Source organism: Thunnus thynnus, chromosome 6, assembly GCF_963924715.1.
Source record: "Thunnus thynnus chromosome 6, fThuThy2.1, whole genome shotgun sequence".
In the NCBI taxonomy this organism is placed as follows: domain Eukaryota; kingdom Metazoa; phylum Chordata; class Actinopteri; order Scombriformes; family Scombridae; genus Thunnus; species Thunnus thynnus.
The window spans coordinates 2,806,037-2,822,605 of record NC_089522.1 but is presented as its reverse complement, the minus strand read 5'-3'; the positions used below and the strand labels follow the sequence as shown (position 1 = coordinate 2,822,605).

Here is a 16,569-nt window from a genome sequence, read left to right as displayed (position 1 = left end):
GACATGTTTCCTTATGGAATTCCTTCTTTCTACTGAGCACCTGAAAAACTTGCAAGCCACAAAACATGTTGTGTTATGACTTGTGGTGGAAGACGTAATCAGATCCTTTACTCAAGTAAAAGTATTAGTACAGAAATATAAAAATACTTCATTACAAGCAAAATTCCTGAATTGTAAAAGTACTACAAGCCAAATGAAGTTTAAGTATTAAAGTATAAGTATTCGTTTTGTCTCTCTGACTGATATATTATTATATATGACCTTGTTAGATTATTAATAGTGAAGCATCAGTGTTAGAGCAGCATGTTACTGTTGTAGCTGCTGGAAGTGGAGCTAGTTTCAACTACTTTATATACAGTTAGCTGATAGTCCTGTGGGGTCGGGCCCCTCCAAAGGGTCACCAGATAAATCTGAGAGGTCATGAGATGATTAATGGGAGAGGAAAGAAGAAAAAACAAAGTTCTGATACACAAATCTGTTTTCAGTTTTTAGACTTTTTCTCTAATATTTGATTTTTGATGAAATATTCGATTATTTGAACATTTATTGAAATAAAACCATGTGAGAAGTTTAGAGGAAAAAATCACTATTTGGTGGAGCTGTTAACAACTCATAGACATGTGAAATGTGACCCCGACTACACACTGCTTTTTGTAAGATGTCAAAAGCCAAAAAGGTTGGAAACCACTGGTTTCATCTTTAACAATGTGTTTTATTTTAAAAGCTTGTTATATTATCCATTGTGTCAAATCCTCATCTGAAAAGTAACTAAAGCTGTCAAATAAATGTCGTGGAGTAGAAAGTTCAATATTTCCCTCTGAAATGTAGTGGAGTGGAAGTATAAAGTAGCTCAAAATTGTACTGAAGTACAATACTTGAGTAGCTACTTTCCACCACTGACTATGACAACCTGCAACCCTGAGTTGTCATTAGTTGAGGTGTTACTGCATTTTTTTTATTTTTTTTTTTACATTTTTAAATACAGTGATTTTAATTTTTTTACTTCTGAAAATACATAATAAATAATAATAATATATTTGAAAACATTAATATATATTTGATTACATATAAACATAACATAATTAAATGTCACCTCAATTGAACATGGCAAAATGTTAAAAATGCAAAATAAATGTAGAATGACACACATTTTTTTGCAGCACCCACTTTGGGAACCAATGCATCGTACCTTCTAAACATCAGCATGTTAGCATTCATTGTCATTGTGAGCATGTTAGTATGCTGAGTGTAGCTCTCTTCATGACGACACACACACAGGTCGGTTCTTTGAAATGGGAGTTTATTGCTCAGGCAGGTTTTGTTTCTCTGATGCATGCACATCTTAGTCACGCCATGAGAACTGAGAACAAACATAGTACAAAAAACATCAACAATACAGTGCATAGTGGAAATACAAACAGTGGACTAATGCAGTAGTGATTACAACCCTTTCAGTCACCCGTGTTCATTTTCTACCTGTTATACATCAGTATATTCCTGTACTGTACGAGACAAATGATTATACACTTAATCACATCAGATTTAAAGTTTAACTTCATATCAAATAAATTATTTATTTATTGTATGAAATTATGGATAATATGAATCAATTATGCATCATGAATAAAGAGAATTTATGCAACATCACTTACACTGAGGATAGCATTTAGCTTGAACACCTGGCTGGCTAAATTAGCAGGTGTAGCAGAGGTAAAGTTGAGAGATAGATAAAATTTGTGTGCTGTAACATGAATAATATATATATACAATATTCCAACAGAAATCTTCCTTTAAACATAATATTACATTGGAATACTTCATCTATCTTATGGTAATATATTTCATGTGTTTGTATCACACTTTCAAATGTTCCTGTCTAATTTCTGTTATTTGGCATGTCCGTGTCTCCATATAGCTGCCATACTAAGAGTGCTTGGAGCTGCAGTGGCCCGTGGCTAACCAATCATGATACTGCATAGTGTTGCTGATCCCCCTGCGTCACCCTTTTGGCTGTGTTGCAAACACCCAACAACAGACTGAACTCCAGAGGAGGGGCATGAGACAGGGAGATGGCAGGAAAGAAAAGAACGTGTGTGCATTACACTTACAGGTCAACAAACGGACAGAGGGAATGTTGTACATGTCAATGGCAATCATGAGAGAAATCTACCTATCAAAATAGATAAAAGAGAGCCCGTGTCCCCCTCCTTGTTCTGGAATAGTTTTTGGTTTAAGCCTGATGAATCATTTGGGTCTGGTATTGCATTATTAGTTAGCTTGTTTTCAGTACTTTAGTTTATGTAATTTTGAGACAGTGTGATTTATGCTGGGTTGTGATTAAGTGGTATTGTATTTTCTGGGTTAGCCCTGCCCTGCACTCTGTGTTTCCTCCAGCCAATTGGCTCCCTGTCTGTTCTCCTGTTTTGTCACCTCACTCCCCTCTCCTGAGTTTCTCCACCCATCTCCCCACCTGCACCTCATCTCCTTGATAGTTCAGTTGGTTTTTAAGTCCTGGTTTTCTCTTCCGCAGTTGTTGGATTATTGTTTGGTTTGGTTGCCTGCCTGCACTTCTGTGTCCTGTTCCTGTTTTAGTGAATAAATACATTCTTTAGTTCCTTGTGCCTGCCAAGTCTCTGCATTTCCATGATACCAACACAGATATGCAGGAAGATAAATGTGCAGTGTGGTGAATAAAGTGCGTCATTTTCTGTTATTTTGCTGACCCTGAACCCAACATGAAGAGTCATGTTTGTGGTGTGTTATCAGTGATATTTGGACGCCACATGTTGGCGTCCAACTCGCCAACATGTGAGTTGAACTCATCAGTTCATGAGGTAAGCTGTCCTAAGATTGTCCTCTGAGTGAGATGACAAAAATCCACATTTATTATGAAGCTACAGTGTTACTCTTTGGAAGACAAGACGGCTGAGGACAAACAAAGAAAAGGTAATTTCAGATAATGTTAAGGATGTACCACCACACACACATACACACACTGCATGTTGTCTCAGCTGCAGGTGAATGTAAAGGGGAGGAGGATGAGGAGAAGGCTGAAGGAGACTTTGGATGCAGTGTCCCTCAGAAGGACTTCCACTGGGTAATGGTCACTGACTTCCAGCGCCTGAGCAGAAACACCATGGAACAGTTTAACAAACCTCAACACACATCTATAGAACAGAATTTGTGTTTTTTGCACATTGCATTTGCATGTTTACACCAACACGCACTCATACATAGATACACGCAGCTTGTTACCTGCTCCTCTGTGAGTCGGTATTCCACTTGGAAGTTAAATGATTTGGCTGAAGAAGGCACAACTGCACTGGCAAACGTTTTCCCGTACACGACAATCCTGTTGAAACACAATATGGACTCAGTGAGTCACTGTTTCACTGCCTGTGTGTGATAAGTCATTAAAGGATAGGTTCACAATTTTTGAAATCTGTTTTAAAATAACTGTCAGGTGTCCATATGAGCACTGAAACAGGTTTTGCTTGCTGTAATTATTCCTCCTGTTCATACTGACCATTAGAGGATCCCTTCCAAATGTGTTTTGAATGTAAGTGATGGAGGCCAAAATCAACAATCCTTGTTTTGAGCAAAAATGTATTTAAAAGTTTATCTGAAGATAATATGGAATTCAGTTGTCTGAGTTAGTCAAATAAAGAGTATATCTTTGAGTTCAGATATTATAGTCAACCACTCAATGAGAATATGGGCCCAGTTTAAAAGACATTTTGGGCTGCAGAGAACCTCTATCCTCTCCCCCATTAAGTCAAACCACATGTTCACTCCCTCCTGCACAGACCCTGCATTTACGCTGTGATTTAATGAAGGGGTTAGAGCAATTCATAACGTATATATAAGAGATACATTTGCATCTTTCTCCCAGTTATCCTAAATCTACAACTTACCTAGGACCCGCTTTTTCCATTATTTGCAGATCGGGAGCTTTACACAAAACTTTAATTCATTTCCAGATAAGCCCACAGATTTACATGTGGGTCATATCCTCTAACTGAAATCAGACCACAAAGGATTGATATCCCACATTTATGAACTTGTTAATAACATTAGCCTATACTCTACTGAACACTTCGGGACTCTGTCTTAGAAGGGATACATACTTCGTCCACGTCCACTAAACTTGGCTTACTTGGCACTTTATTCATCTTTAAATAAACCCACCTGTATTCAACAACTGGACAACCATTGGTGACTCTCTTTATTACTTTTATAATATTTTGCCATACTTTTTATTATTGTCAATGGCTCCCAAACTTGCTAAATTGAGTTTGAAAGCAGAAGCTGACGTTGTGTTAGCAAATCTGATTGAGTCAAGATACTGTCCGACCACAGGTCAGCTCTGTTCTCCAAGCTCAAAACATAATCTAACACTGAAACAGCAATCCCCATAATCCTTAATCTGTTGCAACAGTTTGGGGAGATCTTGGGTTATACATTAAATCTGCATAAAAGTGAGCTGTTGCCATTACATCTGGACATCTACATCTCAACACTTGTTGGTACCCTTTAAAATAACTATAGACACACATCTCGGTATAAAAATATCCCCAAGACTGTCAGAATTATTCCAACTCAATTTCACTCCATTACTAAAAACATCCTAGTTTGAACATAGGTGCAAAGTTTTGTGAGTTTTTGTGCATCCTAAAGGCCTCAAACATGTGTTTGTCAAATGAAAATTGACAAATGAAATCCTGTTGGGCGAAAAAATTTGAAAAAATATGTATTATGTTGATAATGATGAGAGCAATGAACCCACCGAATTTCATGCACATCAAAGAAACTTTGTCCCAAAATGGCCCTGTGCTATAGAGCACACTGGCAACGCCCGAGCCCAATCACCACAGAAGTTTGCAATTTTCACCAGTTCTGACATGTGTGCCAATTTTCATGAGTTTTCGAGCATCCTAAGTCCTTCAAAAAAGCAATGGCGTGGAGGAATAATAATGGTAATTATATCTGCAAGCAGCGATGAACGAGCCCTTGCACCTCATGTGCGTCTCAGCTGTGTTATCGCTACTGTAGAACTATTTACACAGCTCCTAATTTTCAGGATGATCGGAAACTGTTTGAATGGGTAAAATATTATTTCTAGTGTGCAGTACATGGTGCAGGATATGAATTATTAGAAAATGTGTATACATTTGATGAACTATGTGTCATTTAGGCCTTAATCCCTGTTGCATGTGGGCAATACTACATAAGTGAAATATTAATACAGCAATACATTTACCAGGGGGCAACTGACATAGATATACATTCTCATGAATATTGGACATTGCATGTAGGAGATAACCATCACTTCCTGTGTCCACTATGTGGCACTAGAGAACACCCACTAATTATGCGTCATTTTACTGTATATCATGTGTAGACCACACCATGTAAATTTCATGTAAATCAGATGATGTTTGTTACATAAGACTGATTTCCTGTTGTCAGTAGGTGGCGCTGTGATTATGACTAAATATTGACATGTAGATGTGTTCAGGCCTGGACTCTAATAACACATGAGAAATCTGGGGTAGGTTGGACAATGTATAGTGGAGTTATGACAACGTCCTCTTTATTGCCCCAAACATGTTTTGGGTAAAATTCACCTGCATGCTACACCAAGGGCGTTCCATGAAATATAAAAAGCTTCACAATTTAGCATCGCAAGGGTCTTTAGATGGAACCTACCAAATTTGAAGTTGCACGGATTAAATCTCTAGGAGGAGTTCAATAAAATAGAACGCCCATCAATGGCTTCACTTTGCAAAAAAAATGCAAAGTAGATTCAAAATGTCGAACTTCCTGTTGGAATTAGGGTATGACTCCAAGATGCTTTTTTTTGAGTCTGGAGATGGTACACCTGCCAACCAAATTTCATATATCTACGTCAAAATAAAAGGTGGGGGCTTTGACTCTGATATCAAGTTATGCCACTTCTGAGTTAGTGAGTTTTTAAGCACCACCTAAGAAATGCTAAAAGTAATTAGGGAGCGCTAACGAGCCAAATGCCATGCCCAAGCCCAGTTTTGGAACTAACTGAAGCATTTATTCGTTCGAACTTGTGTACAAAGTTTTGTTAGTTTTCATGCATCCTAAAGGCCTCAAACGTGTTGGTAAAATGAAAATTGATGCACAAAATCCAAAAAAGCTGACTTCATGTCGGCCGAATTTTTTTTTAAAGGTAAACATTATGTCGAGCATGATGAGCGCAATGAACCCACTGAATTTCATGGACATCAAAGAAACTTTGTTCCAAAATGGCCTCGTGTTTCGGGGTGCTATGGAGCCCGCTGGTGACACCTGAGCTCAATCATTGCAGAACATTGCAGTTTTCACCTGTTCAGTTAGTTTCAGTTAATACTACTACTACTACTACTACTACTAATAATAATAATAATCTTTACAAAAACAATAGGTTCCTCGCACTTTCAGTGCCAGGGATCATTGTCATATGTGTCTCCATGATGGTCACCTGTATTGCACAAAAAAGCAATAAAAAATAAATAAATAAAATAAAACTATAGACAGCTACGCCTTCCTTGGAGTTACAGTAAAAAGAACTTTACAGACTTCTTTAAGCAAAACTTTAGAAAACTAATAATACAAACAATAATAATAATACAATGATACAAGATCTGGCTAATTGGACCCCTCTTTTCATCTCACTTACTCCAAATTTCCAATTTTATTCGTGATCAGATAATTTGCACTGTATATCATACTGGATACATCACATCTAGACAAAAAATGTCCTACCTGGATAAAGATGGCGACACATTCCTGTGGCTGTGCTTCCTTACCAGCTCTGACTGGCACATCAGTGCTTTTACCATTGAATACGTTCAGTACTAATCCTGTAGTCACTTATTCAGAATCTACTCACATTTCAGAAAACATTTTAATTTACAAGGTATGTGCCTTTTAAGCCCAGTGGCATTCAGCCACCTCTTACCACCCTCGCTACACGATACATCATTCAACGAGTGGCGTGGAAGGGACCTCGAATGCTTCAAGGACCTCTATAGAAAACAACAGTTGTCAAAGAAATTTACTATAACCAATTCCCCCCCTTTTTTCCCCACATGGGAACAAGACCTCCAAACAACAACTGATAACAGAATCTGATAAAAAAAAAAAAATCAGATATGCTCTGAAAATAATTTTGTTGAAGTCTGGAGATCTTTTTTGACATTCTTTGACTAATGCTTCACACAAGTACAGGAATAAATAATGAAATCATCATGATTCAACCCCTGACACAAACCTGGATATGGTTCTCAACACTCCGAGCCTGTACATACTGCTTCTGCTTGACCTCTCATTACAATGCGAATGCTTCTCATTCTTCAATTTAACTCTGCATTACCAAGTGCCTTGTATTAACTATGGTCTTTCATTATGTACACTTTGATATACAGGCATACTATGTTATACATTCCTCTATAAAGAAGAGCAAGTTTAACCTTACCGAGTGACAACAGGGGGTAGGGATGTTCGCTGTGGGGTGGGAATGGTGTTCTTTTTACAAATTTATGTAAATTGTGAGACTTAATAAAAAGAACTGTCAAAGAATCCCTCGTTGTGTCTCAAGGGACAGTGTTTTCCTGTTCAGCTAAGTGGAAGGATTGTCACAAAAAGAGAGATTGTGACTAACTTTAAAAGATATTGACTAATTTATGAAGCTGAAGCTTCATATTAGCTTCAAATAAACTTTTAAATACATTTTTGCACAGAAAGAGGACTGTGGATTTTGGCACCCATCACTTACATTTAAATTGCAGGGCTCTCTTAATGGCCAGTATGAACAGGAGGAATGATTAAAGCAAGAAAAACGTGAATGTTCATTTGGGCACCTGACTGTTGTTTTAAGACAGATTTGAAAAACTGTGAACCTGTCCTTCAAGATCTGCTCCACAGTTGTTACAAACATTGACTTTTACTGACAGTTGTATGTGTTTCTGTATCAAAAAATAAACATTTCAGTGATATATTCTCATTCCATGCCATTTTTCTCATTTAGAATACTGAGACATGTTAAAGGAAACGCCCGAACACACAATTTCAAACATTTCCACAACATAATAAAAGAGGAATCATTTACAGCCCATGTTGAGATAGATACAAATGCATCTTTTAAATAAACTGTGAACTTACTGTCTTTTTATCAACCAAGCTAACAAGCTGCTCAGATAAACTCTCTGGTGTGACCAGGCCTTAAGGAGTGTGAACTCACCTGTCGTAGGTGCAGGTGGTGGTCGATCGCACAGTGGTGTCAGTCTCTTCTGGAATGAGCCAAAAGAGGTTCTTCTCTGTTATCAGGCGCACATTCTTCCTGTTCTTCTTAGCGAGGTAGCTGCAGTCGGCATTGAAGTCCCCGAGAAGCATTACATTCTGCTCACACATGCACGCGACAGTACGGACGGTTAGTCTACAAAATCTTAATTGACTGCACTTTGACACTGTTATTTCAACTGCCCTACAGTTCTTATTACCATTAACATTCTGCAAAATGAGCTTTTACCTCAGTTTTCCACATTTTCCTCACATGTTGCAAAACGTCATACAGTGCATCAAGCTCCTTAGTGGCGTTGGTTGGAGTGGTGTGCTGAGGTATGAGGGTAAACTCCTTTATGGCTGAATATATAGATTTTGGTGGGAGGATGTAGAGTGAGGTTATTAAATGCATACATTTCACCATGCTTTTCATGATCTTAGATGGGAATCCTAAGTGTCAGTGAACTGACCTGTCTTTGGGGCTTTGAAGCGGACGACAAATGGCTCTCTGGAGAAAGCGTCCACATCCCCCGGTAGATTATCAGGGTACTGATACTGGCCTGTGACTGTCACTGTATCACTCCTGCACACATTCAGAAAACACAGCACAACTTAAACACGCCCGCATATGTTCAAGCTGTCTTATCATTTGGTGCATTACTGTAAGCTGAAAAGTGTCACATTGAATGTAGGCAAAGATCTCACCTGTAAACAAACACATACTGCTCCTGGTATGTGTCAGACCTGCCCAGTCTCTCACTGGCCACAGCTTTATACTCATGTCGAGTGTCGTAACTGAATATTGAAGAAACATTCAGAAAAGTGGATATTGCTGTGTTATTACTGCTGTTTGAACCAACTGACATCTTTGTTGCACTGTACTGGTGACTGTACGCTCAGCTGGGCTTATTGTGTGCGTGTGAGTGAGTGAGTGAGAGAGAGTAACCACCTGTTAAGGTCCGTAACCAGCTGTGGTAAAGCTTTTTGTTTGCTGTCTCTCACTTCCTGAAGCAAACACACATCACAGCGAGTGATGATCTGAAACAGATACCACAGCAATGAAACAGTTAATTGGGAGTTAAAGACAAGAGTGACAGAAGATTTCGATTTTTGCATGTGAGATAAAAGTGCCTGATTTTCTATTCATAAAAAAACTGTTCACACAGACTACAGCCCAGCAAATGAAATACTTACTGTGTACCTTGCTTACTCCATACAGGGAAGAAGATACAGGGAATATGTTTAATATTGCTGAATGCTGTTCTTGGTCTGTTGTCTAAGTACAGACAAAGGAACAAGAGGCATAGCTATGAGGATGTCTTACCCTGACAAGAGTTTTCATGACATCATCCTTCTTGGCCTTGGATTCCCCGAAGTTTTGGACGTTAAAGGCACAGATTCTAAAATCTGAACCCCCCTGTGCATCACACACACCAACAAGGAAGGAGAGGAGATGGAGGAGGAGGAGAAGGAGGAGGGGAGATGACCTCATGGCACAGAGCAGTAAGAGACAGTAACCTTGTGCACAAACATAAAACACATAAGGTAGATCTGATTTGATTAAACATTTACAGTTTGTGTACACAAAAACTGCAGAAGCAGCCAAAAGGACAAATACAGGCCTGATCCCCAGACTCAAACAAACACAAACATACACATTCAGTAGTATCACACATCCATAGGAATGTGTAGTCAGCAAATGTGTTGTCACTACTAGTATCTATAATGTGTACAATGATTGAAAATACTGTAGCTCATTGTGTGCAATTATGTGTCATTGCCTAATGGTTGACAAGCAAGAATAACTCTTATTCATGCTGTTAGAAATTAAGTTAATCATCACCCTACCTGGGTAATGGGTAGACATACTGTGAGTGGCAATGATTAGTCGATCAATGTGAATATTTTTTGGTTTCTTTAGTCCTCTATGATAATCCGAAAGCAAAGATATTCAGTTTACTGTTAGTTGGGACAAAAGAAGACATTTGAGGACATCATCTTGGGCTGTGGGGAACAGTGATCAACGTTTTTCACCATTTTCTGATATTTTTATAGACCAAACAACTAATTGATTAATCGAGAAAATAATCAACAGATTAATCAATAATTACAGTAATTGTTAGTTGCAGCCCTAATTACCTAATCATTTAGGTCTAATGCTGGAAAATGATTTGTTTAGATTAAGGTTGTGATTAGGTAAGAGTATAGTGTGGCTAGGGTTAGAATTAGAAGCAACTTCATTTTTGAGTTTGTGAGTGATGGATGGACAAACTCAAAATGACCACAATATAAACCACTCACTCAAAATATGTCCTGATGCATGAGAGACAATGGCTCTGTGTGCCCAAACAGTTATCTGATCAATGAAATAAAACTAGATTTGTGTTGTGTGTGTATAACTGTAAACATTAGTTAAACCCATGCCCCATACCCTTTAGTTTCAGTCCTAGCTGCCCAATTGTATTATTCTCCTGTAGTCTCACAGGAAGTCAGCACTCACAGTGAAGCTTCCTGTTTTGCCAATGCTGATAGTATATGATTTTCCCCCAGATTAGAGTCAAGTCTGGAAGACTTGGGTAAAGTTTAGCTAAAAGCTAAAGATCAGTCCTTGGTTACTATACACTAAACTACACTAATACTTTTTTGTTTTAAAATGCATAACTTTTCTTACGTTTACGCCTAGCGTCCACACTACTCCGGCGTTTTCAGACCCATAAAATGGAGACTTTTGAAAGTGTTGCTGACCCCATTTTAGTTTGAAAACTCTGGGATTGCGTTTTAGTCTGGACGGGCAGAAACAGAGACTTTTGAAAATGATGACTGGATCTTATCAGTCACGGCAGGTCCTTCCCTGATTTGTCACGCCCCTATCATGTGACCTTTTTCTGGAAACAACATCAGCCTTGACAACCAGTGGTTAATTCAACATGGATAACGAATTACAGGCATTGCTGACCTTGTTGTCAATGCTAGCAGTTTTGCAGTTACATTATGCGTTTTATAATGCTACCACTGCCTACATGCGCAGGAGGAAGGTTGTTATTCAAGCGATTTGTGACAACTCCCTTCTCCAGCAGTCATGTGATATGTGTTTTCAGGTGTGTTAGTGTGGACAGAGATTATTTTTTGAAACAATGCTAAAACACTTGTGTGGACAGAGATTGATTTCATTTTAAAATACTGTTTTAAAATGAAAACGTACTCTTGTGTCTGTGAAACATGGTGCTAAAGCCAAGAGGCTATTAGCTTAGCTTAGCATAAAGACTGGAAACAGCTAACCTGACTCTGTGCAAAGTTTAAAAACACTACCAACATCTCTAAATAACACAATGTATCTTGATTTTGTTAACTTGTACATAAACAGAAATGTGAACACAATAAGTTATGGTTTTACAGGAAGCTACATGCTATCTGTTCAGCTCTGCTAATCACAATAGCTTCATATTTACAGAGAGTGGTATCAATCTTCTCAAACTGTAGGCAAGAAAGTGAATAAGTGTATTTCCCACAATGTCAATTTTTTCCTTTAAAGCCAACAAAGGTGAAAATAAATGTAGCTTTAAGAATAAAAACCTTTACTGGCCATTGAGCAATCACACATACAGCTGTAAAGATCTCCTAAAAATGGTCGTATTCAGAATCAACCACCCAAGGTTTGTATAATGTGTTTCATTTTGATAGAATAAGGAATGATCAAGCATCAAGGAAACTTAGAATTGAAGAAAGATATATATTTTTTTAAAAATATATAAATAATTTGAAAGTATAAAATTGTGCAATTCTGCAAATACACCTATAAAAACAGCTAAAAGTAGTCCTTCCCTGAACCAGGATGTGCAACAGACAACCATGCAGCGAAAGCTGACAGTTGTGGGCAGAATGTTAAGAGTTTATAGCCCGTATGGCTTGGGAGAAGAGACTCCTTCTCAACCTCTCAGTTCTTGCTTTGAGGGAGCAGATACATCTGAAGGAAGATAACCACTAGAACAGACTGTTAATTGGGATGTTTTGGGTCTTTGATAATCCGGTCTGCTTTGGATCTACAGCGCCCGGTGTAGATGTCCTGGAGGGAGTGCAGAGTAGTACGAGTTATGTGCTCTGCACACCGTATCACCCTGTGCAACACCTTTTTGTCCTGAGAGGCGCAGTTACCAAACCAGGCTGTGATACAACAAGAGAGCACAGACTCAGTCGTATTAGTGTAGAAAGTTTTTTGCAGCACTGAGGAGATTTTGAATTTTCTCAGCCGCCTAAGATGGTACAGGCGTTGCCTTGCTTTCTTCACCAACATAGTGGTGTGCATGGACCAAGTCAGATCCACAGAGATGTGCACACCCAGATACTGATAACTGCTCACAGTCTCCACCTTAGTCCCACATATCTCAAGTAGTACATGCTTTGTCCTCTGCCTTTCCCTCCGCAAGTCCACCAACATCTCCTTTGTTTTGGAGACATTCAGGTCTAGATTGTTGTCTTTACACAACAATGTCAGCCCTTCCACCTCGCTCCAGTAGGCTGCCTCGTTGTTGTCCTTAATCAATACACCACCACTGTGTCATCAGTGAATTTCACTATGGTGTTGGAGCTGTGGGTGGCTGTACAACCATGTGTGTATAGGGAGAGGAGCAAAGGGCTAAGCACACAACTTTGAGGGGCACCAATGCTGTCATGTCACCTGTGCTCAGCCCGGTTTTAAAGGCATTAGTACACACCTTTAAGGCCCTGTGTATTGATTTGTCAACCCACGGTTTCTGGTACATAGATGTGCATAGGTCATAAAAACATCATTACTCCATTGCTTTAAACTTAATTACTTCAGTTACATTTTATTTATTAAGTCTTAGAATTACCTAAATACAACTGACATATTTTTAAGAAGCCCACTCACTGCTTCTGTTAGCCCCCCCACAGAGATACACATCAGTTACAAGAGATTGTTTAATCAATAAAGCACATAAAGCCCTTTGTCTCAACCCTACATAACCTGGAAACAGAGATATGTGGCAGATCAGAACAGGAACAGCTTCAGCTGCTGCTCTGCCCATTTTTAGGTCCTCCAGGGGTAAACCAAACATGATGTCAAGTTAAATATGGGGAAATGAAATTTGTTCAGCTGTGGGCCATACAGCTGCTAGTTACACTTTTGTTTTCCACCAGCAACTGCCACACATATAAGTAACTATTCACAGGATTAAATTTGTTAACCTTGCTTCCTGCATACTGTTCCTATGAAGTGGAGGGCTGACGATTGTTACAAACCTGTTGAAATATAAATTCTGTCAGCATGGTTGACACAAAGAAAAACTGACACACTTTCTTGCTTGATCCCCTACTTTACAATGAACACAGAGTCACAACAGAACATGTGTTTTCTTAGTACAGTGTGATCTCACTTCACCTCTCTTCCACCACCTCTTTCCACCTCACCTCCACTTTCTTAATATATCCGTCACAAACACACACACACTCACACAGACACACACTGACATACAGACTTCTCAGGTTACAAAGTCACATTCCCCGGTGAGATGTTTTCCTTGACTCACTGTGGAAGAAGTAAGACAAAGTAAAACAACAGCAACTTACCAGCTTGTTGGTTCTTTGACTTGTGGGGTTGTTTTTGTTTCTTGCCGGCTTCTGTCTTGTGAAACCTGAAGCTGTCTTGTCCTATTTCCTGTGGGTGGGACTTCTTGGTCCACAAGAAGTCTAACTGGCTATAGCAGATACTGTGCTGGCAAGAGAGTTTATTCTAACAGCTGAATGAGTCGAAGATCAGTTTTTACTTTACTCGCTTTCCCTCTTTCATGCTAATCCAAATTTATTCGCACTTTAAATAAACCCTCAAGGCTTCACTTATTGTGTGGCACTCATAACAAATATGTTCAGAGAAACAACTATCGTAGGTAGATAACAATTGATTATTGAGTGAATCAAGAGTGGTGATATCGACATTTGTGTGAAATGACAGAAAATAAACTTTTATTACATTATACTTAATAAATTATAGTATACAAAGAGATTTTAATATTTCAAAAAACAGAAGGGACTGGAGCGCACTGATTAATTTGCAGCCTTTAATTGTGCAAACAGACTAACATTTCGACACAATAGTGTAAACACATGTGAAAGTAGGATGAATTTACCCGTCTCTTTCTCTCACTACTTTTTCTCACATTTTGACTGCTATTACATGGAAAAGCAAGTGTGACATTCAGTATGTCATATTGAGTGGAAAACTGTGTTTTTACACAAAAAGAAGCCAATGCATTTAGTTGTATGTAGTGTAATTTTGCTCCTGGTTTGACTTCTCTCCACCTAGTACGCAGTTTTGAAAAGGAGGTGGGGTTTGCAGTTGGGGTGGGGTAGTTGGAAGAGGAAGTGGGTGCAGTGTCTAAATATAACCTCTTAGTAATATGTTTCCATTTACTGCAAGAAGAAATCAAACCAGCACAGACAAGTTTAATGCTCAATGGACTGTACTTGTATGGCAACTTCCCAGTTTTCCGACCACTCAGAGCATGTTTTACACTACGAGTCAAATTCACCCATTCACACACATTCATACACTGAATACCACATACACTAAACAGGACTCATGTAGAGTAACACAAACTCGGCATGTACATTTTATGAAGGTGGCAGAATATGGAAACCAAATAAGGAAATACTGTATTCCATGGTTTATGTTATACTGGCTATGCATGAACAAATATATTTTCTTTTTGTTGGCCAAAAAATCATATTTTTGGGGTCAGTTAGACCCAGAAATTCAAAGCCCATGTTATAAAACTCAAATGACAGAAATGCAAATTTTATGTAAAATTATATTTAGCCATATTTTACAGCTGCCGTCTCTGATAACCCAAACAGAAGGAATAGGTAATTTGCTGCAGCAGACTTCTGAAACATCAATTCAGAACCATGATCAAAAGCAAAACTCATAAAATTAGAAAGTTGTGAATGTATCAAGTTGATAAAACAATGTCAGGTCTGTCTTTTGAGCTGGTCCTGGTCGCCAGGATACCAAACAGAAAATTAGGGTTAAATTGATCTTAAAGGGATACATATCTGTGGCACAGAGTTGAATGGAGACTAAGATTATGTTCTCAGAATACGATAATTCAACTCTTTGCAGATGTAGAGCCACATTCAAGCATAGGTCAAGCTTTTTCCATGAAAATCTGTCATTAATTAGCATTTTGTTCCTGATGTGTTTCTTACTCATTCATTGCTGTTGGTATTCAGGAACTCTTCATTTCCATTGTGCCTTTGTAATGTTTTTTTGCCGTGACTGTCAGAGAGATCGTGACACATGTGATCATCAGGGCTTAAGCTTCCGTTGACAACAATAAGCTCATATTCTCAGTATTTTTCTGGGAATTTCGAGGTTTAAGCAAATTTGGAGTTTAAATTACAAACGTATACATCATATTATTAGTATTATATAAAATATAAAATTATAAAATACTATATAATAGTATTTTATAAGAAACATTTCAGTATTTGTTGATTCAATATGTTGACTACTTTTAGGCAAAATAATAGATGAATAGACTGTCTGGCATCGTGGAGAAGGGTTTGAAACAGCATTTTGAAAGTGCTTGAAAATTAATTTTACACAAAACTCAACTGAACTGAGTATATATTTTTTAATTGAAAATAATGCATCTCCAGATTTACTCAAGGCTTTAATGTTCTCTAAAAGGAGCTAAGAAAATTCTCATGTGTCTCCCATATACACTCCAACAATTTAACATTATAAAGCTGGGAGCCTGCAAGATGTATAAAAAAGGAATGGTCTAAATTGAAGCAGTACAGGCCACAATTAATATCTTGATTTTTAGTTCCAAGTATGGGTTAAACTCAGCTGTTGAATCCTACATTTCCCATAATGCAACAATTTTTACTTGGCCTTTCCCTTCTTGGTAAAGTCAATTCCAAGCTAACTTACAGGTTACACCCCTGTACACCTGACTGACAGGTCATATTCAAAATAAAGATAAAAAGTAACTACAAATATTGTAAAAAATTTGCTTAAAAGAAACAGTCGGCTCAGAGAAGGAAATCATTAGATATATTTTCTTCAAATAAAAGTGGAAAGAGGCTTAAAAATCCTGTTTTTGGCACATTCTTAATAATGATTAATTTGTTATTAATTTCACGTGCTTTTCCTGCTTTGATATGTCAAAATGTCCCCCTCTGTCTTGAATTGTGCCTTGAAAGCAAATGACAACTGCATAATTAGTTTGTCTTACTCAGGGCATAAGGCATAAT

At 38.1% G+C, this 16,569-nt stretch overlaps 1 protein-coding gene across 1 annotated transcript; it reads right to left on the bottom strand.

The window, feature by feature from the left end:
• Window positions 1-1,283: 1,283 nt before the first annotated feature.
• Window positions 1,284-13,988, bottom strand: dnase1l1 (deoxyribonuclease I-like 1). Its single transcript, XM_067591296.1, has 9 exons — window positions 13,882-13,988; window positions 9,620-9,813; window positions 9,245-9,333; window positions 9,001-9,090; window positions 8,766-8,878; window positions 8,543-8,655; window positions 8,255-8,412; window positions 3,256-3,352; window positions 1,284-3,121 (listed from the first exon to the last, which is right to left on the bottom strand). Exons 2-9 carry the CDS (start codon window positions 9,785-9,787, stop codon window positions 3,008-3,010), a joined length of 942 nt encoding a protein of 313 aa, XP_067447397.1. The 5' UTR covers window positions 9,788-9,813; window positions 13,882-13,988; the 3' UTR covers window positions 1,284-3,007.
• Window positions 13,989-16,569: the final 2,581 nt, after the last annotated feature.

Excerpts from the sequence above, each read along its gene's own strand:
- dnase1l1 (XM_067591296.1), bottom strand. The coding sequence starts at position 9,787 with ATGAGGTCATCTCCCCTCCTCCTTCTCCTCCTCCTCCATCTCCTCTCC. Across the intron at positions 8,656-8,765 it reads CTTCAAAGCCCCAAAGACAG|CCATAAAGGAGTTTACCCTC; the intron begins GTCAGTTCACTG and ends CTATATATTCAG. Across the intron at positions 3,353-8,254 it reads ACCACCTGCACCTACGACAG|GATTGTCGTGTACGGGAAAA; the intron begins GTGAGTTCACAC and ends GTGTTTCAACAG.